This window comes from Podarcis vaucheri (genome assembly GCF_965113315.1).
Source record: "Podarcis vaucheri genome assembly, chromosome: 13".
In the NCBI taxonomy this organism is placed as follows: domain Eukaryota; kingdom Metazoa; phylum Chordata; class Lepidosauria; order Squamata; family Lacertidae; genus Podarcis; species Podarcis vaucheri.
This window is the reverse complement of record NC_138751.1, coordinates 51,016,462-51,038,886: the sequence shown is the minus strand read 5'-3', so window position 1 is coordinate 51,038,886 and position 22,425 is coordinate 51,016,462. Positions and strand designations below refer to the sequence as shown.

The 22,425-nt window shown below is 44.1% G+C and overlaps 1 protein-coding gene across 3 annotated transcripts in view; it reads left to right on the top strand.

Moving 5' to 3' along the window:
- The window catches only part of VSTM2A (V-set and transmembrane domain containing 2A), a 39,497-nt gene extending 18,428 nt beyond the window's left edge, over window positions 1–21,069 (top strand). The window contains exon 5 of one of the 3 annotated variants that reach the window (XM_082195130.1): window positions 19,857–21,069. In XM_082195130.1, the coding sequence (XP_082051256.1) occupies window positions 19,857–19,933 (77 nt within the window). In that variant the 3' untranslated portion in view covers window positions 19,934–21,069. The other 2 variants (XM_082195129.1, XM_082195131.1) reach the window with 2 other exon arrangements.
- The last annotated feature ends 1,356 nt before the right edge of the window (window positions 21,070–22,425 follow it).

Here is a 22,425-nt window from a genome sequence, read left to right as displayed (position 1 = left end):
CCACAGCATATAGTTGCTATGGATGTGGGAAACAAGACTCCCTGGAATCCAGGAAGAGCAGACAGGAGAGAGCAGCGGCATGTTGCCTCTCCTTTGCAGCCAAAACAGAAAGTGAAAGTAAGTTCGCATTCATAGGTGAAGCACACCCCGGGGACAGGACGTCTTTTCCCTTGAGCTATTAACCCTGTAAGCTCTTGGACACCTCACAAATAATAAATTATTATTATTATTATTATTATTATTATTATTATTATTATTACAAGGCATGAGAGTTTCACACGTAAGCCCACTTTGTCCCAACTTTAGAAGCTTGGCAGTTGGGTATGCCAACCTATTGGGACACCTCTGTTGTTTCTACATAGTTGCAAATTCCTTTCACCGAGCTTGGTCTTCATAGGGCAGAAGCACTGCTTCTAGCCAGGCCACGCTCTCCTTCCATCCAGCCTGAGCATAAAGGCTGCTGTGACTCCTTAGCTGCTACTGAGGCTGTGTATTGTGTATTGAGACTGTGCCTGAATAAAGATCTCTTCCTTGCTCTCAACTAAGAGCCTCTGTTGCCGTGGTCTCAGCAGGAGTCAGGGCCGTATGGCATGCTGCGCATCGCTCCATGTCCTGCCTCACCCTCAAGATTGAGTTGAGAGTTGTTCCCACACCACCCTATCATTCAGACAACTGGGGAAAGTTGTTTATTTTCACCTCATGTCTAGAAAGCACTGAGGAAAAGATTGATAACTGAACTGAAACAGCCACACAGATTTCAACAGAGCTCAAGAGAATCCCACCTCTGTATGTAATTACAGTGCATTCAAAGGCTCCTATCTCATTCTCTTGTCCCGTTCCAGTTCTCTTGGAGAGATTAAGACAAAACCTGGCTTTCTTTGCTTTGTTTGAACTTACTCTAGGTGCTTTTTGTCAGAGAACTGACAAAAGATAGTGAGCCTATTTCATTTTTACCTCCAGGCTACTGTGACAAAGGGAAATGACTGTGCTTGTATCTAGAGTGCTGAGGCTTCCATCACTGTGCTGTCTTTTCAGCAAGTGAAGGACACAAAATTCTCCACTTCACATTTTAATATCAGTTATTATCCAGATTTCCTTGACAACTTTCCCCACCAAACTCAATAGATGTTAGGCATTAAACAGGGGTGAAGAACGTCTGGACTACGGGCCTAATAAAACAAAGTCACACATGTGTCTGGTAACTATAGAGACAGCTACAAAGGAACTATCAGGAGCTTCAAGGGGGATCACTAGGAACCAAGAGAGGCCTGTCCTGTTTTGCCATGTGCCTTGCCGTTTTTACATACCGGTATAAGCTAAACAAGCTATAGCTTAGGGCTCCACTCTCTTGGGGCCCCCCAAAAAAATTAAAAGTATTTCACTATTAATATACTTCATCTTAATTGTATTTCAGTTCAACAATTACTTTGATAAGATACATATTTTGTTATGTGCAAATGGCTTTAGATACCTATTAGGTCCATAAATTACCTGCTTACCAGATTTATTTCAATGAATCTGGGGACACAATCAATCATTCAAACAATCATTTTTTTAAGAGAGGAAAAAAGTTATTTTAAAAAATAAAGAAGTAATATCTTCTCTTCTGCGGTCTCCTCTGTTGCGTGGCCTTCCTCTAGGTCCCGGTCTTTCTTGGAGAACTAGCCGTGCTTCCCCCCTCTCCCTCCCTCCATCTCCCTCCTTGCAGCAGCACACCGGGCTCAACGACCCCGCGCAGCTCTCACCCAGCACCGCATCTTCAGCCCCTACACAGAGTCCCCACATGATGTGTCTTGTGCACAACACATCATATGGGGACTTCCAGTGAGGTAAAATGGTGGGCGCCATGGCAGCAGGCAGCTCCTGAAGCCAGCCAGAGCCAACTGCGCTACTAGGCTGGCTCTGGGCAGCTTAGACTGCTGCTGCCATGTTTCCCGGGGACATTAGATGAAATTCGGGGACATTCCGGGGATGGAATTTGTCCGGAGACAAATTTGCAAATCCAGGGACTGTCCCCAGGAAACGGGGACATCTGGTAACCCTACCATGTAGCATATTTTCAATACACACACAAAAAAAGTGACAATTTGTTGTTGACAAAGGACAGCTGGACATATAAAGGGCCCCATTACCTTCAGTAGCTGAGGGCCTGATCAAACCTAAATCCAGCCCTGGCCATGTGAGGCGAAACAGGAAGATGCTGCCTCCTGTCATAAGTCATGCTTACTGGGGTCACATGGCAGTGAGCTTTGGCAAAATCCAGTGCCACCCTGCAGGATTATGCCACCCAAGGCAGCTGCTTCATTCCATGTTTTTAAACAGAGCACTTCCCCCTTTGCAGAGGCTTTGAAGTTTCTTCAAAGGTGCTCTCCCAGTATCAAGTAGCACCGAAATTCCATCTTCAAAGGAAACTGATTACAGTTACAGTGACACTCCTTCAAATATTGGCAAGTGTCCATCACCTGACATCACTCTGACATCAGGTGGTTGATAGGTGAGCAGCCTCTGTTGGCGTGTGAGTTTATCTTCGACACCTATGAATTTTGCTCTCTCTGTGTGCAGCTTGGAAGCTCAGTAAAGCTGTTAAGCTCACCAATGTGAAAAAGTTGTTGTCTTAAGCAGAGCTGTTTAAATTGACACAAAACACACACCCTGTATTTTCCCACTCTATAAAAGGTTACACAAAAGCTTTTGTCTCTCTGGTGTCAGAGGGGTTTCTATACTTCAGTGTCCTTGCTGAACAAAGTCCACGCGCAAGTTCTAAGTCAATTTGCACAGAGTCCTGCTACTGCTTAGAATTCCCTGAGTCCTGAAGTCTGGCAATTGTCCAAGTCTTCCTCCCAAATGAGCTCTTCTCAGGTAACTTAGATGTTCTGCAATGATCCACTCCTTCCTGATCGCGACCAATGACCCACCACCAACATTGTAATCTGATCCCGTTTAACACAAAGTTGCATGCCTAGTCTGCCCAGTGGCACTGATAAGGAAGTCACCAGATTCAGCCAAGTGCATCTCAGGAGTGAACTCTCTCCTCTTTAATGGAATTAACCTGTTAGCTGCATTCCTTAACACACTCACCTTAACACACTTGGTCTGCAAGGGGATGGGATTTAGGAGCTGGTTGTATCGACTTTCCCCTTCCTGCACTCATTTCCTCTGAAGATTCTAAAATAATATTTTGCAATACTGATAGCTCATGCACAAGGATATATCACAGAACCCCAATACGTTGCAGAGATTTCTAGGGGATGTTTTAAGGCGTCTGCTTAGGTAAATGAACACCGAGTGTGTCCACTTCAAGAATGTTGCCCAAGAGTCACCTGTGGCTGTGCATTGCAGAAGAAAATGAATGATGAGGAAACCTCCTCTCTTGGGAAAGTTTTTGCACCATGGTTATGGAACTTCTCACTGAAAAACTTCTTGTGTGTTTTCAAGAACCCAGGCCACTGGTATAATATATTTGACTATATGTAATAGTTGACATATAATGGCATCTTTTATCTGACAAAGTTCATTGGTAATTAGCAACTGACAGCGTTTCACAGTTGGCAGCTTAGGAAGTTTAATAGATGAAGCCTGCCAAAATCAAAGCAATTAAGAAAAGAAAAATATAATAATAATCTTAAGCAACTTTTAGAATTTCCAGTTTGGATGGTAAGCATTTCACACTTAACCTACAACTTTATTTATTGAGTTGGGGAAATTGGAAATTGCAGGAAATTTCAAATATTCCCTTGTATATTCTTATTGGCATGCAAATATATTGTGACGAGGGGAGGAAAAACGATGCAAGGACTATGACAGATTTTTGAAATGGCAACATTTATCAGCCTGCACAGCTGCCCAATGCAGATTGTGGTGGGTGTCTTACTGGTGCCCTGGATGGAAGAGAGACAGGTTACAATGTTAGATGCATGGCTGGCTGTGCACATTGCGCCAGTGCTGGAGGGGGCAACACTTTTGTGTCTAAATAAGCCTCTGCCCTCCAAGCCACGCCTCTTTACAGCTTTATAGCACCCACCCATCTTTTGGCTGCAGTATGAGACTTAGATTAGTGGTGTGGAATGCAAACGACTTCTGCATCGCTTCTCCCCTGCCAGTGGAGTTGGTGGAGCAGGCAGCGGAGGTGGGCTTCTGGTGCCGACTCTACCCAAAGTGGGCACCTCAGTCTGCCTCATCAGTGGGCCGAGCCTGGGTAGGGCTAGGGGCTGTAGAAACCTCCGGACTTTTGTGTACAATGAGGTACATCCTTTGTCCCACTGACTTTGGCCACCAACGCCACCAACGTTTTGCTACCTCTCGCAGGTGGGTCCCAGAAGTTTGCCCGTGTGGACATGCAGCTCTCAGGGTGAAAACGATTCCCTACCTCTGGACTAGGTGGTCACCCCAGGGGCCAATTAGGGTTTTTGTTTTGCCTGTCAAACAAGAAAATCAGCCAGGTTTGCTTAGTGCACAATCAGTTTTGGGTTTTTTCTGCCTACTCCACATTGTGTGTGCTTGCAGGAGGAGGGAATGCCATCTTTGGGTAAAAACTGGTGGGGGGCATTTCTATTTAGAAGTTAATTGGTCAAGGAAAAATCTGGTGTGCACCTGGAAACACTTTTAAGGTGGTTGGGAGAATCAGGATTCCCAATACTTGTTACTTCAGGATGTGGTACCCACAAAGTAGGCTGTAGACACTCACACACCTGCCCTATTTCAGCTACCTGGAACTATGAGTCCTGAGTGAGGTTAAGTGTTGCAGGGGAGCCTCTCTTAATACTTGAACAGTGAGCTGCTCAAAAAGTTGAGTCACTAGGTAGCTCCTGAGTTTGACATGTTAAAATTGGAAATCTTGCTATATTCAAATTAATAAAACCATAGCCCTAGTTACTCAATGGAAGATTAGGTATAATGCTTGTAAGCAGTCCAGGCAATGATGCTTGCTACATATATTTGGTCAAATTTTTGATAAGCCGTAAGCTTGCTCATGAACTCTTCCTCATATGGTCTCCACCCACTTTCTCATGAAAATATCCATCCCCACTCCAGAGGAATCGCATAGTTTAAGAAGGCTTAACACAAGACTCCTACATGTTAAATCAGAAAGCATTTGGTTTTGCGTCATCACATATAACCTTTGCTCTCGTTTGTAAGACCATCAAATCAACAGTACTGGGAAGCAGCTTTAAGTGGCCTCATGTTATTCCAAGTCACAATTTTATTTTTTTTAAAAAGAAAGATAGATAGATAGAGTTAGAGACCACTGGTTGACAATTGCCAGGAATGCTGAGACACAGATTCTTGGCCCAGGTCAAATGCAATCAAAGGGGTGCTTGGCACACAAGGTTATCATCTTTAGGGCCACCTGAGCAGTTAAGGGCTTGTGACATGCAGCCAAAACAAAATTTTTTTTGATGGTGACAGCACTTCATTGCCATGCTGGCAATTGTGGTGGCTGAATTTAGAACACTTATGTGTAGGTGGTAGACCCAGTTCTCATGGCAACTAAAGCTTTATGTATAACTGTGTGCAGAGTGAGATGGGTCTATGCTTTTAGCTTTGCCCCTGACATCAGGTGGTCTTCTTTAAACTGTGTGCTGCCCACAGACGTCAGTACAGAAAGCCTGGTGCATGAGCTCTTGTTTATTATGTGTAGGGGCTGCACAGAATTGGGACATGGGGTTGTGTGGGTATTTGGATGATGCAGAGCCCCCACAAGTGAGTATGAGCTCGCTTTCTGGGCTCTCTGTACAAACAGCCACATGGAAGAGGAGCCAGCGATGGGCTGTGGCACATTTACACCCCATAAGTGAGTAACACATGTATTTGCACGACAAGACTCCAGCGAACCCCCAAGGATAAATAAAGACACACTGACACAGAATTTTTTGTTTAAGGTTAGTGGGCAAAAATTTAGGCCACAACTTTATTGATTACAGCAATGTGAGTGGTATTGGCTTAGGCATTGGCAATAACTATATATGACTCCTGCCCACCTTGCAGGAAGTCTGGAAAGGTAAACAACTGAATGAGGGAGCTCCGTTGATGGTATCCAATTGAAGCTCACCCTGGGTTTCCCGCTGGGTTGTGGTATGGCCCTAGCCCCACAAGCGGACTTTGGACAAGATCCAGACCCACAGATTCCTTTATTGGAATATCCTTGTACCTGGAGGGGCAGGTGATGGCTGCACCTCACCTCCCCCACATCACAATAAGCCAATGCCTAACTGCCAAACCTTACAAAAGTTGTGACGATTGCTAAGAGGTAGGCGAAAACCAAATGGCTAGTGCCAATATGCCAAATGGAACAAATTCCAGTCCATGTTCCAAAACAGGTGACCAACTGAAGTCCAGAGCAAGGCAAAGCAGACACCTAAAGGGTGGTTGGGTGGGGGTTCGGCATCGCGAAGCCAGGTGAATCCCCAGAAATGTGTCTCTGCCTTTTATATGCCCCCACGATCACACTACTGATCTCTGATTGGCCAATAGGCCATGGTGTGATCATGGGGCCTTCGCGTGGGCTGGGCTCAATCTCTCTCCCACCCACCCCAGGATGGGGGGGGGCACCTTGGGCCTGCGCACAATGTGGACCCTCAATTAGGAGGATCCAATTTGGCTTAAATAACAGTGTAGTTTGGTGCCTGTATTTGTTTGTTTGTTTGTTTGTTTGTTTGTTTGATATATATTCCGCCCTATACCTGGGGGGTCTCAGGGCAGTTCACAGAATAAAATCAAGATATAAAATCACAAAATACATAATGAAAATAAGAACAACAACCCAACAGCTCCCCCATAAAACTGCAAAATATAAACAAGAAGAACATACTTGCCCATAAAATATACATTTAAATATTATTTTGTTATAAAATATGCATTAAGTGGTTAAATAGGAATTTTCATGTTCTTTTTTAAAATGGCAGCTTAATTTGGGAATGGGACAGAACCGATTTATGAATTAACCCATGCAAAACTAACATGGACCAGAAATAGATGGATTTGCATCTCTGCTCAGCTGTGAAGCTCACTTAGCGGTCCTGGGAATTATATTAAGACCATAGTTTGCCATAAGAATATAAGACTAATCTGCTGGATCAGGCTAGTGGCTTAAATAGTCCACCTTCCTCTTCTCACAGTGGCCAACCAGATGTGTGTGAGAAGCAAGAAAACAGGACCTGAGCACAACAGGCTTCTCTCGTCTTATGTTTTCCATCAGCTTGTATTCTGGAGCACACTGTCTCTGACAGTGGAGATAGAAGATCGTCATTGCACCCACAGATAGCCTTACCTTTCATTAACTGGTGTGTCTTCTTTTAAAGTCATCCATATATGCTATGTGACTAAGTCCTTTATTTTGTTTGTCCTGACACTTGTGACATTAAGCTTCACTGGATATCCTTGAGTTCTAGTGTTACAAGAGAGGAAAGAAAACTGTCCTCTATCCAATTTCACAATGCTATGCATAATTGTATACACCTCTATCATGTCTCCTCTTACTCAGCTTTTTAAAAATTATCTATTATTATTATTATTATTATTATTATTATTATTATTATTATGACAAAGTAATAATCATACATAAATAAGAATAAAAATATGCACCCCACCACCAAGACCATTCCATTGTAACCATCCAACATCCCAAAACTTCAACACCTCTTGTGATGGTTTGACCCCTTTCCATTTTAACAGTACAGTGGTACCTTGGGTTACATACGCTTCAGGTTACAGACGCTTCAGGTTACAGACTCTGGTTACAGCTAAAGTGGTGCTTCAGGTTAAGAACAGTTTCAGGTTAAGTATGGACCTCCGGAATGAATTAAGTACTTAATCTGAGGTACCACTATACACTGGTATCTCAGGTTAAGAACTTAATTTGTTCTGTAGGTCCGTTCTTAACCTGAAACTGTTCTTAACCTGAGGTACCACTTTAGCTACTTGGGCCTTCTGCTGCTGTGGTGCTGCCACTGCACAATTTCTGTTCTCATCCTGAAGCAAAGTTCTTAACCCAAGGTGCTATTTCTGGGTTAGCAGAGTCTGTAACCTGAAGCATCTGTAACCCGAGGTACCACTGTACAAATTCTACAAACATCCTCCATATCTCCTGCATATTCCCCATCTTACCTTAATGGCACATGCTAATTTATCATTAATAGCTATATCCCACACCTCTTTATACCATTCTTCCATTTGATATTCTGCTTGCCCCTTCCACTTCCTAGCTATCATAATTCGTGCGGCTGTCAATAAATTTGTGTGCAAGTCCTTCCTAGCCTGCGAACCTTCCACCCCACCGTAAATTTATAATAATGCTGCTTCTGGACTTTTGGTCATACTCAGCTTTTCTCTAAATTAAAACCAAAACCAAAACCCAAATATTGTAACCTTTTCTGATAAGGAAGTTGCTCCATCCCTTTAATTATTGGAGTTGCCCTTCTCTGAACCTCTTTTGGATCTTTTCTGAATGCTCCCAGGAGGATGCTGTTCCATAATTTGGGCACCACTTCAGAAAAGGATCAGATTCAGGTAGCCTCTGAGAGGACTCCAATGAATGGCAAACCTTGTGTAAGGCATTATGTGATTATCTTAGCAAACAGAGAAGAAGACATAGGAGAAGGTAGTCTCTAACAGTGGAATTCCATGCATGAGTTCAATGAAATTTACTTTCATATAAGTAAATACATGCTAAAGGACACAAAGCCCAGACTGTTCGAGATTTCTAATGGTGGTAACCAGCATGTGAAATTTCAGATAACAAGGGTAAGTTAGCAAAAACAAATGCACAACCTAGGTACAACAGCAGCAGCAGCAGCAGCAACAACAACAACAACAACAACAAAAATAATAATGATGATGATGATGATGATGATGATGATGTAGCATCAGTTGCAGAATACTGCCCCTGACACCCACACAATTGCTAAGTAATCATATTTTGGCAATCAATCTTTAGACCAAAAGGCAGAGGACAAGAAGGCTTGGGTTTGGACTAGTTTCAATTTAGAACTTAACTCTTTAACAGAATACAGTGGTGCCTCGCAAGACGAAAAGAATCCGTTCTGTGATTCTCTTCGTCTAGCGGTTTTTTTGTCTTGCGAAGCAAGGCCATTGACGGATTAGAGGATTAGCGCTATTGGCGCTATTAGTGGCTTTTAGCGGCTTATCAGCTTATCGGATCAGCTGATAAGCGGCTTAGCGGCTTAGAAAAAAGGGGGGAAGGAAAAAAACCCGCAGGAACTCGCAAGACATTTTCGTCTTGCGAAGCAAGCCCATAGGAAATTCGTTTTGCGAAGCACCTCCAAAACGGAAAACTCTTTCGTCTAGCGAGTTTTCCGTCTTGCGAGGCATTTGTCTTGCGGGGCACCACTGTATAAACACTTATATAGTCAGATTTTCTAGCCAAACCTGAGTAGTAAGCTGTCTGTTTCAGAATTAGGCACTGTTCCTCTTCAACCTGGCCTTTGGCTGATTAATATTCTACACACTTTTAAATGTGTTTGTGGGAGGGGGGCTATTGTTTCATCGTTTTTGTTTTAACCATTTAACTGTGTTTTTATCTAGTATTTTTATCCTGTGACAGCCCTGAGATCTTTTGATGAAGGGCGATATGTAAACCTAATAAATAATAATAATAATAATAATAATAATAATAATAATAATAATAGAAGAAGGAACATGATTCTGCTTCCCATTTTTGTTTGAAAAACATCATAGCACACATGTGAATGCTGCAATGAAAAGAACATCCAAATTGTTCAACCTCATTTGCAGTTATAAAAAGAAAATGTGCCACATAAGTGAGAATTTTTGTGGGAGCAGCTGCAAGAACCCCTTGGGTACTTATATTACATAGGGCTATAATATGTGCATGAAACTAGGTTACAGCTGACCTTCTTATGAAAAAGAAAATACCCCTCATTTTCTTTAATGCTTCAGAAAAGGAAAAGTTCTCACATCTATTGTTGCAAGGTTGTTCCTCTGGGTGCCCTTTTTCTTCGTCTTCTTCACCCTCGCCGTTCTTGGCCTCATTTCCCCACACTGCCCTTGTATCCTTTTCAATGTCCTCACAATGCTATGTCTGGCATCATGGATCCTGTAAAGGGCAACTCCCTGATCTCAATCTTGCCAAGTATGATTGACGGCAAGGTGTTATTTTGGGTTTATTTGCTCCTGGTCTTTCCACCACCGCTTTCTTTTTAAACCTATTCACGTCTAAACCTATTCATGTCTAGAAAGAGATTCAGACTTGCAATATTTATAGTGAGCTGAAAGGGGAAGAAATATGCTTTGAAAGTACGTTACAGCCAACAGCCGTCTAATATGCAATTCCCTGCAGAGGAGGCTTTAGGACAGTGCAAGTGTTGCAGCCAAAGAGGGCATCTTCTCAAACACCAGCAAGGGCTTGCCTAGCTTCAAGAAGGAGGTGTGAGAGCTCTGACAGGGTCCTATAGCCAAGCAAGTGCTTACCAGGTTTTGGCAAGGAGGTAGGAGGGCTCTAGGATCCTGCCAGAGCCTTGTGCCTCCTTCCCAAAGCCCAGCTTAAGCCACCAGGGCTGCGGGGAGAGCATCAGATAGCCTGGCACAGGGTGACATACAGTGGCGCAGCTTCATGCTCTGGCACTGGGGATTGGAGAGCAGGCGGGGGCAGGGTTCGCTGCCTGTAGGGGTGTGGTGCCCAGCACAGGTGGGGGACAGCCGTGATGGAACCCCACCGGGATCACTCTGCCGCCAGCGGTGCGCTCCCCCCAAACTCTTCTTCCTCCACCAGTGGTGACATATTATCTCCACCCTTGTTCCCAGGACCTGTCCCTGAAAGCTTAGAACATGGCTGAAATGGTGGTGAGGCCATGTGAGTAGACCAAATTTTGTGGCTATACATAAAAGTAACTAACTCAGAGTAAACAACAGAATTATTATTATTATTATTTTAAAAAATGTGCCAGAAAATGGAGGAAAGCTTTAGAACAGGCATCCCCAAACTCGGCCCTCCAGATGTTTTGGGACTACAACTCCCATCATCCCTGGCTAACAGTATCAGTGGTCAGGGATGATGGGAATTGTAGCCCCAAAACATATGGAGGGCCAAGTTTCAGGATGCCTGCTTTAGAAGAAAGAAAGCACCTATCTAAGACAACCAACATAACTTACAAATCTCTCCAGGAAAGATGCAATCCAGTTACAAGAGAGGGACTAAGAGTGCTGGAAAATGTTCTGCAGGAGCGGCTGGCCAGTTAGGAAGAGGAATCCAGATATTTATCACTTATACAGAGGGAAATCTGATTGTTCCCATTTCCCAACTGGGTGGAACTAGAGGTTGTGAAGGGGACGAATCACCTCTTGAATTTTCTTGTCGGATGGGATGGAGAAATCTCCTGTGGAGTTGAGTATGAAAGCTTCCATGTGACTTGCTCGCTCCCTGTTAATGGCATGGAGAGTTTGTGGGTACAGAGCAGATACCCACTTTGAAGGGAGGACTTGCTGTAGATGTTCATTAAAAAGCACACACACATATGGGTTGCTACAGTGAATTGAAGTCAACAGCTGTGTCACTAAATTAAGCTGAGGAACGCGAGGCAAAGAAAGAAGAGGGGGAAATGCTCAGAGGAGAAGCAGCAGCAGCAGCTAAGGGGAACAAACAGCGGTGGAAAAATAATAATGTAAAGTACTATTGACAGTTGATACAGCTCTCTGAGGTCTCAAGCTGGGAAGGGCTTTGTTCTGTATCAGAAAAGGTAGCAATCAGGAATGTGGGAGGAGAGGAGTGGGTGTAATTAAGTTATGTTTTGAAACCTCACTCACATTTCTGCAAGTAATGCAAAGCTCTCATAACCATCAAGGCTCTGTGTTGGTATCGTATTCTCCCCCCCCCCACACACACACACACTTTAATTATAATGCAGCGAATATTATTTTCTCAGGCAGGGAATGAAAAAGATTTAAAATCCCTCCACAATAACGCTGGCCAGATGCAGAGAAGTTTCCAGCACAGACACAGTGTGCGCTGCCACTCCAATATGACTGACTCCTACGTGTGTTAATAGTGACTCTCTTCAGGCACTGAAGACATTTTTAAGGGCTGAAATATTTCTTTATTTTCTGCGACGCTCCTCAGCTTCATTTGCTGAGACTGCTGTTGAATCCTGCTTGCTCTAGGAATGCATGTGGGTTGGCTTGTTTGTTTTTTCATGGCCATTCATGTTAGACATGACATTGAGATGCCATTGAAAAAGATCCAGGGGCAGTATGGGAAAACGAGGGCAAGATGAAGAATGCCGGTAAAGAAGAAATGGGGCACTGAGAGGAATCACAATGAAACACCGAGAATCTGTTTCTAATTAATTCTGCAGGGCAATAGCAGAAAATCTGAATCATTTTCAAACTCATGCAAAAGACCATCAAACGTTCCCTGGTTTTATGCTCAAATTGTAGCCCTGTGTATACATTATCCATGCATACAACATCCATGGGTATATAAGGGACTGATGCTGGGCTGCTGGTGCTTGATCTGAACCCTGACATTGCACACAGTTCTCTAGCCGAACCCCCTTGTGTCCACAGGTTAAGCCCAGACATCTGCAAAGGGGTGCTGACTTGCATTCAGCTACCTGGAAGCATGTTAGTCCACCACATGATTGGACACTGGGGGAGACACATGGATGTTGAGGACTACCCAGTTCCATGTCATGGCACAGATGCCAATACAAAATCATATGGGTTTCTGCAGCTGTCTAGATTAAAATGTACTGAGAGCAGGTGAGGCCAAGGAAGATTGACAGCTACTCCCTTGAGGTTATGGCCACCTAACATAGGACAGTAGAGACAATATGGTTGGCTATATCAGGGGCTGGGCCGAGGAGGAATGGTTGAGACCGCCTCCCCAGCCTGACCCTTCCAGAGAAGAGGAAGACAGTTCAGAATTACAACAGGGGTTTGAAGGAGGTCACAGCTCAGAGGAAGATGAGGGGGAAAGTTGGGAAATAATGGGAGAGGAGGAGGAAGAAGAAGCACTATCAGAGGAGTGACAGCTGACGGACTCAGTGTCTTAAGAAAGCATTCCAGACCCTCCCTCTCCCAGAACCCGGCGGGCATTGAAAGTAGGAAAGCAAAGAGCTCAAAGACAAAAGGTACTTCTCAGCATTTGTAGTAGAGACGTTGTGCTTGATGAATGAGGAAGTGGGAGAGACGGGGGAAGCAGATTCACTCGGGACAATGCCATTATCCAAGAGGCTGGGTTCTAAAGCCTCCCTCTATAAATACTGAATAAAAAGTGGACAGTAAGAACATTCCTTGTCTTTGTACATTCCTGGGCAACTAGCCGTGGGAGTCGCTGGAAGCAGCCTGACAGGCTGCAATTCTGCAGCAGGTAAACTGTATGTGCATCCCTACATCCCCTCTCCAAATAATAATAATAATAATAATAATAATAATAATAATAATAATAATAAATTATTTATGCCCCACCCATCTGGCTGGGTTTCCCCAGCCACTCTGGGCGGCTTCCAACAAAATACTGAAATACAATAGTCCTTCAGATATTAAAAGCTTCCCTAAACAGGGCTGCCTTCAGATGTCTTCTAAAAGTCTGGTAGTTGTTGTTCTCTTTGACATCTGGTGAGAGGCATTCCACAGGGCGGGTGCCACTACCGAGAAGGCCCTCTGCCTGGTTCCCTGCAGCTTGGCTTCTCGTAGCAAAGGCAACTTCAACTTCTCAGTTAACCCATGGAGTAGGTAGTCTGGGCAGAGACAGATGGCAAGAAGGGTTGCTGCTCATCCCCAGCCCATAATAAATTATGGTTAGGGCAGTTCAGCACCCACTCTCCTTATTTTCTCTCTCAGGATATTCAAATGTTTCACATTCATTACTTTTAAAATATTTATGTTTCAAGTTTCTTCTTCGTCCTCATGCCTCAAATCACATACCCGGGGGGGGGGGAGGTTGAGAAAGAGTATCTTGCTCATCTGTTTCATTTTTTAAAATCTCGTTCTTCCCTGAAGGAGTTCAGGATGGCGTACATGGTCTTTTACACTTTATGCTCACCAACCACTGTATGAGGTGGGGCCGGCTGACAGAGAGGGAATGAATGGCTCATGGCGAGTTGAGCTGTGTAAATGAGCAGAGATTTGAACCCAAGTCTTCCCATCAAAATGGACAACTGTAAGCATTGCACTGCCAAAGAAAGTCTCCTTCTATCTATAATGCAAAACTTGCACCCACACTGTGTCAAAAACATTTCCCACTCCCGGCAGTCACTTAAATCAAATGCCTTATCCAGAAAAGGAGACCAGCTTCTTATTTGTTACAGCTTATAAAAAGGAAATCTCATTTGTTTCTCCTTTTATGTACATTTGTGGACTAAGTGCCTAGTTGTCTCTCACTCCTATGAAATGATGGAAAAGAAGAGTATTTCCAATATGTTAAATGAACCATTTCAACAACTGCAGCTGCCTTAGGAATAATTAATCATTGAGCTACTTACTGAAAGAGGACCTAGTGCTGGGGATGTTCCAAATCGGTTTCACAAAGGCATGCATAGGATCCGACCGAACTAGTCCCATTTCAACCACATCCTGCTGACAACCACAGTGTCAACAAAGGGAAGAAAGCCAAGCCCAAGTTCCCTTTCTCATCCAACATACCTTATGAAGGGCATTTAGCTGAATGAGTTTAAATGCCAGACAGTATTTCTAGAAATACCCATGCCTAGTTTCAAAAGTAATGTTTGAAAAAGGCCCAAATAATCAATCTTTAAAATGCAATCTGTCTTTGGCACTGACTTAAGCCCTCTATAATTTCACGACATAATCTAAACTCTGTACAATGGGAACCCAAAATCCAGTGCATAATGTCAGGGAACTGACATCGGAGCCAGAGGCAGAGGCGAGGCTCTCAAACGATGCTGGAGAAGGGCCCAGCAGGGGGAGAGGCAGCTCACCAGCTGGGGAAGGAAATCAGCGTAACACCAGGGATAAAGGGGGGCAGATGGGGGAATCGGCGAGGGGGCTCCAGGACTCCTCACCGGAGATCAGCGAGGAGAGCACGGGTCCTCCGCTACCCATGCCCTCCCTGCGCAGAAGACTTCCGCGCAGGGAGAGTAGGAGGAGACTTGGAGTCAAACAACTTTTATGCTGGAAAAGGTTTAAGAAATGCCCACTGACGGATTCTTCCAGCGACTGAACAGCCACGAAGTGTAGGGCAAACTAGCCAGGAGTGGCACCAACTTGCGCACGAGTAACCCCTACATTTATTACACATAATGTATGCAAATTAATATACTGCAGGCAGCTATGTTTGTTTTGCATGAGTTTACGTGCTTGATTTTCAACTATGGTTTTGAGGGGCAAAGTACACATTACTTTTAACGAACGGAAGTTGCCGACATTCACACACACCCAAATAGTGTTTATTCAAAACTGACACATGGTACAATGTCGTCATGCTGTGTATGGTTTGACTTCATTGGCTCCTGTTTGTAGGGTGTGGGGCAGCATTGAGGGTGATGTAGGGTGACTGTGCACAGAGGACATTTGAAGGGCTTTCAGAGAACAGCCCTCAACTTGGAGGAGCCCTCCTCTATTGAAAGGGCTGCTCGGTCCAAGTTCAGTTTAAATATAGGAAACTGGAAGAAAGGGGAGCCAAGAAATTGCCTATCAACAGTTAGGACTTGGGCAGCAGACTTAGCTAGCAGGCACATGGGGCTCCAGTTCACACAATGTCAGGGATTGGACTCAAGAGGGTGAGATGGAGGAGGAGGAGCTGACACTGCAGGAGAGGGGGAAGGCTGCATTGAATCACAGCAGGGCTTTGAGGAAGATAACAGCTCAGAGACAGGCAAACAGCAGAGTTATGCTGTGTTAGGAGAAGGCAGGACAGCTAGCTTACATGTCACTGGAGAGCATAACCAACCCCCCCTTCTCCCCAAAGGGTGAAAGAACAAAGAGCCCAGAGACAATTGTCTGCGGACAGACACCTTAGAAGCAGGTGTTGCTGTGAGAGGGGGAGGAGTTCAGTGTGAGCAACTCCATTATGGAGGAATGACTGGAATTCTTTGTCTTTGACCGTGATGACTGAATAAATCATACGTAAGAACTTTCTTCTTTCCTCCCTGCCTTGTGGTGCCATCGGGAGGAGGGAGAGAATTTCTCAAGCCTGACACACAACCTTTCTATCTTATTAGGATAGCCAGTTCTAGTTTTCTAGAAAAAGAGGTGCTGGAACTCACCATGAACATCTTTCTTGTTCTCTTATAATGGCAATGGTGCCCATCTGAGAGGGGCCGGAACTGAGTTTGGCGAGTTCCGGTATTAAAAAGCCTTAGTTATGTTGTTGTTGTTGTTTAGTCGTGTCCGACTCTTCGTGACCCCATGGACCAGAGCACGTCAGGCCCTCCTGTCTTCCACTGCCTCCTGCAGTTTGGTCAAATTCATGCTGGTAACTTCGAGAACACTATCCAACCATCTCGTCCTCTGTCTTCCCCTTCTCCTTGTGCCCTCCATCTTTCCCAACATCAAAGGTCTTTTCCAGGGAGTCTTCTCTTCTCATGAGGTGGCCAAAGTATTGGAGTCTCAGCTTCAGGATCTGTCCTTCGAGTGAGCACTCAGGGCTGATTTCCTTAGTGCTCACTGGAAGGACATAGCCATTATTTATTTATTTGCAGCTAGACATATAAATCACCATGTGCAAATTTGCATCCTCTTTAGTCTTGTTTTGGTGATGTATTTCTTTGTCAGGTGGAGCATGTGTGAGTGGGCATTCTGTCAGGAGACATGGCGTGGAGGTGTGGAGCAGTAACAGCTACTGACTGAAAACCATGTGTAGTTTGGTCCAAACTCTTCTCAAAAATTCAGGTTGTTGGTGATGAGTAATTTTAGAGGAGGAAGAGAAATCTTGATATGTGAAGGGGGGAAACTGATAGGTAAGAATACGTCTGAAGTCACAGGAAGATGGAAATATATAGCTGTCAGGGAACTGACATCGGAGCGAGAGGCGAAGGGGAGGCTCCCAGATGATGCTGGCGAAGGACCCAGCAGCAGGGGGAGAAACAGCTCAGTAGAGGGGGAAGCCAATCAGCGCAACACCGGGGATAAAGGGAGGCAGACGGGGGGAAGTGGAGAGAGGGCTCCAGGACTCTTCACTGGACATCAGTGAGGAGAGCCCTGGTCCTCCGCTACCCACGCCCTCCCTGCGCAGAAGACTCCCGTGCAGTGAGAGGAGGAGGAGACTGGGTGTCAAACAACTTTTATGTTGGAAGAGGTTCAAGAAACGCCCACTGACGGATTCTGCCAGTGACTGAGGCAGCTACTATGAGAAGGGGCTGTGCAGTCAGAAAGTTTTAACAAGGCAAATTAACCGAGAAAGGCACCAGTTTATGCACGAGTAACTCATACCCATTACAATAGCCATGCAAGGCAGGGCAGTGTTGCCTCCTGAATCCTGGACTCTTTTGCTGACGCTAGGAGATTAGACCTATATTTCCAAAATGCAGGGCAAATGTTTTCTTCTTTAAAAGTTCATCTTCTACCAGTAGATTTATTTATTTATTTTTTTAAAAGAAATTTGTGGAGGCCTGTGTAGACATATAATTGCAGAAGATAAAAACTTGCTATGCTACATCTTGGACATTTCAATGAGAAATATGAAAGGAATGAAGTTCCTCTTCTTTTAAATTTATTTACATATTCAGGTCTGCTTTAACTTGCACATGTCTTGTCGAACATGATTTAAAATGAAACTGAATAAAATGAAAACAAATAAACCTGCCACAACCGAAATAAACTGTGTATGTGGTGGCAAGTAACCTGGGTGCGTACTTGATTGTTGCCATGCACAGTCTTGACCTTAACGTGCCAGTTTTTAGTTCTGAAACTATAAATGTCCACGGGAAAAGGCTGTTTTGCTGTCATACAACAATACGCTTGAAGTGTTTTAAACCTCTCAAGGCCAATGGAATCCCAAGCCTCGGGACAAATATGTCTAAGAACATAGGCCATAGTCAGGAGACCATGAGAACTGTCATAGCTAATTACAAGGAAGTGTCCATTTTAGACGCTGCTCACACTTGAAAAGTACACATGGAGAAGAGAGAATGGGACTGTACTCCTGGGGCATCAAGCTCCCTCGGTGTCTATATGTTCATTGTGATAACTGCGAAGCAGCTCTGAGGCATGGCAGCTGAACACAGAATCACAGTGTCATATAATTGTATAGTTGGAAGGAATCTTCCAGGAATCTTTATTCCCAACCTGGATCTTGAAACCACAACCCTGAGATTAAGAGTCTTGTCCTCTACCAACTGAGCTATCCTGCATAGGTGTGCCATGCATTTGGACCTGCCAATTAGAGGAGCATCTCCATGCATTTAGCTCAGCTGGGAAATATTATGTTCAATGTGTGGATATTGTGGGTGGAGAGGGCATCATAACCAAAGTTCATGATATCAGGGTGGAGTCAATGATACAGTCCCACTTCCCCTTTTCCATATGTAGTATACACACATTAATTAATTTCTGCAAAAGTCCACGTGTTCACAATCTTCTGGGTCACAGCCATATCATCAAAGAAACAAAAAAGAGAAGAAAAAAGAAATAGATTTAGCAGCTTCTTCCTCACTTCACTTTGTATGAACCTTTTAATATTTGTTATTCTGTTATTTCATTGTGCTTTATAATGATAGTATCATACTAACATGCATATTTTTGTGATCAAAGAAATGTTCTGTACATTGCAGTCCCCAAGTCACACCTGTTAATGTTTCTTTGAGCTAGCCCATGCTAATTTTATAATATATATAAGAGCAGGCTCTCAGATGTCACTGGCATTAATCCAGTCCAAAACTTAGTTAGGCACACTTAAACCCATTGGTTTTTACCGGATTTAAGTACACATCTGGTTTGGACTCTAACTGAACACAGTTTACTAGCTGTGTGACAGTGGTCTACCAGCCGAGGCAGCAAGATATGTAGAAATCAGCTATCTGTGCCATACCACCATTTTGTTTTTATGAACGTTTGTAGCAACCTAATGCCAAGTCTAGCCATTTGCACCAGGACTGGCTGGTGGTAGCTCTCTGCAGCCTTGGGCAGCTGGAAGTCTTCCCTGTTCCGGCCACCCAAGATCATTTTCGGGTCTCAAGAATTGAATCTGGACCTTCTGCATGGAAGGCTAATTTTCCACTAGCAAGCTCTGCCCCACTCCCAGTATTATAATTATTGTTTTTAATTAGAGGGGAAAGTGCCTAACCTGAAATAATAAGCATTTAGGAAAAAATATATGCTACATATATTTTTGAACATATCCTTTTTGTCCAATGCAAAGCTTTTTTTTACAGACTCTTTAGCACAGGACTGCACTGCTTGTTTCTCACCTAGCCAGACACAACCCACCAGCTGTGGGTGTTGTTTCGCAGGGGGCTGGATAAGCCTTCTATGATTAGCACAGCCACAATGTATCACTCCTGGACTGTGTTCGGTTTGATGGGTCACAATCTGCACAGCGCTGCCTGCTTAATTTCTGCAGGAAGTGTTTTCTAGCCAAGAGGGGATTGCTTTGTCAGTGACTTTATATATGTTTTGCGTTAAAGAAAGAAAAATAAATGCTTTGAGGCGGAAGGTATATCAGTTTGTTCCTTTTGCCATGCGGCAATCGGATTGCATTGTTGAGACTGAGAGAGGCATACAAGAAAACTAAGCAAAGAACTTCCATGGGACTGAAATACTTTGTATGTGTTGTTATTTGCAGTGCATGCCAAGACAGTCATGGGCACAAGAGCCAAGCTGGCCAGCTAATTAAGTATAAAAAAAAATGTATGTGTTTAAACAGCCTTATAAAGGAGCATTGGAAATCTGCAAGATGAGCGAATATCTTATAACTTCTTCCGCAGGTGCGAGGATAGCTACAAGCCATGGACTTTCTGTCCTGCTTCTTGTTTGTGGCTTTGTGAAGGGTGCTTTGCTTTAATCTAAAAAGTGCTGACTTTTTCCAATATCACTTTCTCTTCTTAAAGCAAAGAGCAAATCGCCTGTAAAACCTACGGAGCGGACAGCAAAGTTGACCCTAACTTCCAACCACCTCTCTGCACCCAATGTACTCTAATTCTCTACACAAAAGGAGCACCTTCTTCAGGACACACACACAAAAAACAAAATGTTAAAAAGAATTTTTTTGCAAAAGGAGAGAAGAGGCTAGCATATAGTTTCTTCAAGTCTTACTTTCTTTGGAATGTGCCACTGGTCTTTTCTTTGAGGGGATCTGGAGTGCTGTAACAGAACATTGTTCAACTTGACGACAACATTTTCTTCCACTTTCCCCCCTCCTTTTTGATTCAGTGAAGAGAAGCATTGAATTCCCTTGAGTCTTCAGGGGTTGCCTATAAATTTTTAGCATCATCCAACTGAACATTTGTCCTTATACAGAAAGGAAGCAGAATCCAAACTTCCCCTTTCCCAAATCTCAGCCCAAAACTTGCCCGGCCTGCAAGATTTAAAACACAACCTTGTGTTGAAAGTGCTTTTTGTTCTAGGCAGCAAATCTGACAAGAATTCAAAGCTGCTCACTGTACAAGAGGACTATATGTTTCTGGACGAGGCGGAAGAAAGTGTTGGAACTTCTCCTGCGCATCCTATCTTCTTTCATTTGATTTTCCCTCTCCCATTACTGTTTCTTGCTTTCTTTCCTGTTTGATGGTGGCAGCTGCTGGCCCTCGCCAACCCCTGGGGAGCACTTGAAGGTTTCTATAAATACATCTTTTATTTGTGTGTGTTCTCTATTTTGATGTGTTTTCTCTAATTTTGCAACTCCTGTATATGCAAACCTAACTTAAATTCTGTAAATTGCTTACAGTATGTGTGATATAACTTCAGAATAGACATTCTGTGGTCCATCCTGCAAGCCAGTTTGAGTATTATCTCAGTGTGGTGCCACCAAATGACATCTCTGTTTCCTTTTCAACAACGCATTCATTTTAATTTGTAATTCGGTGCAATGTGAGATTTTGTAATCCATGCAATCACTTTTCACTGGTCTGAGCCCTTGCAGATGGCAATGCGCCCCTCTGTTTACTCTGTAAAAAATGCACATTAAAATTTGTTATGGTCTCCAAGCATTGAATTATTTGCATTGGACATATGTCATGTCGGAATTGTATTGAATCGTCTTTTAATTTATGTATGTTACTGGAGATGAAGTGATCTTGATTATATGGCCAGAAAAATGTAGAACTGCAAATATTTCGATTATTTACTATATTTCCATACCACCCTTTATCCAAGGATTACAGGGTGATTTACAATATAAAACCACACAAATGCATAACATAGTAACAAACAAAAACAGTAACTCTTCCACACACAAGGCCATAGCTTTTTTTACTGAGTCAAAGGCTTTTGCCTGGCACCTAAAGGTGTCTCATGAAGGTGCCAAATGAGCCGCCCCAGGGAGAGCATTCCACAGAAAAGACCCGCTCTCATGTTGCCACTCTCAGGACCTTTCATGGAGGAGACACACAAAGAAAGGCCTCAGATGGTGAACGCAAGATCCAGTCAGTTCATATGGGGAGACAGTGGTGTAGCGTGGGTTGTCAGCACCAGGGGCAAGGCAAATAATTTGCGCCCCCTAACCCGTGGATTTTAGCACTTGAGTCTCTTCCGCCCCGCCCCCCAGATGTTGCGCCCGGTGCGGCCGGCCCTCCTGCACCCCCCACGCTATGCTACTGTGGGGAGAGGCAGTCCTTGAGGTATTGGGGTTTTGAGCCATTCAAAGCTTTAAAGGTCAAATCCAGCACTTTAAATTGGGCCTGTAAACTAATTGGCAGTCACTGCAGTTGGGCCAGAATTGGCATTATATGCTCAAAAGGCTGCCCCAGTGCGCAATCTAGCTGCCGAGATCAGCACCAGATGAAGTCTCTGACCTGTCTTCAGAGGCAGCCCTGCGCATAACACATTGCAGTAAGGTGTTACCAAAACATAGAACAGGCATCCCCAAACTCGGCCCTCTAGCTGTTTGGGGACTGCAGTTCCCATCATCCCTGACCACTAGTCCTGTTAGCTAGGGATGATGGGAGTTGTAGTCCCAGAACAGCTGGAGTGCCGAGTTTCAGGATGCCTGGCATAAACAACAGAAGTTAGGCTATCCCTCTCCAGATAGTGGTGCAGCTGGGCTACCAACTAAATTGGATGCAAGGCACTCTGTGCCACTGAGGCCACCGGAAGTACCCCCAAGCAGTGTACCCGTATCCCATGGCATGCAATGGAAAGGCACAATGGAAAATGTGCCTCTGTATCTGGGTGGATCTTCTTTTAATTATGAGGCTAAAAAAAGAGAATTTGCTATCCTGCCTACCTTAGGGACACGGGTGGCGCTGTGGGTTAAACCACGGAGCCTAGGACTTGCCGATCAGAAGGTTGGCGGTTCGAATCCCCGCGACAGGGTGAGCTCCCGTTGCTCAGTCCCTG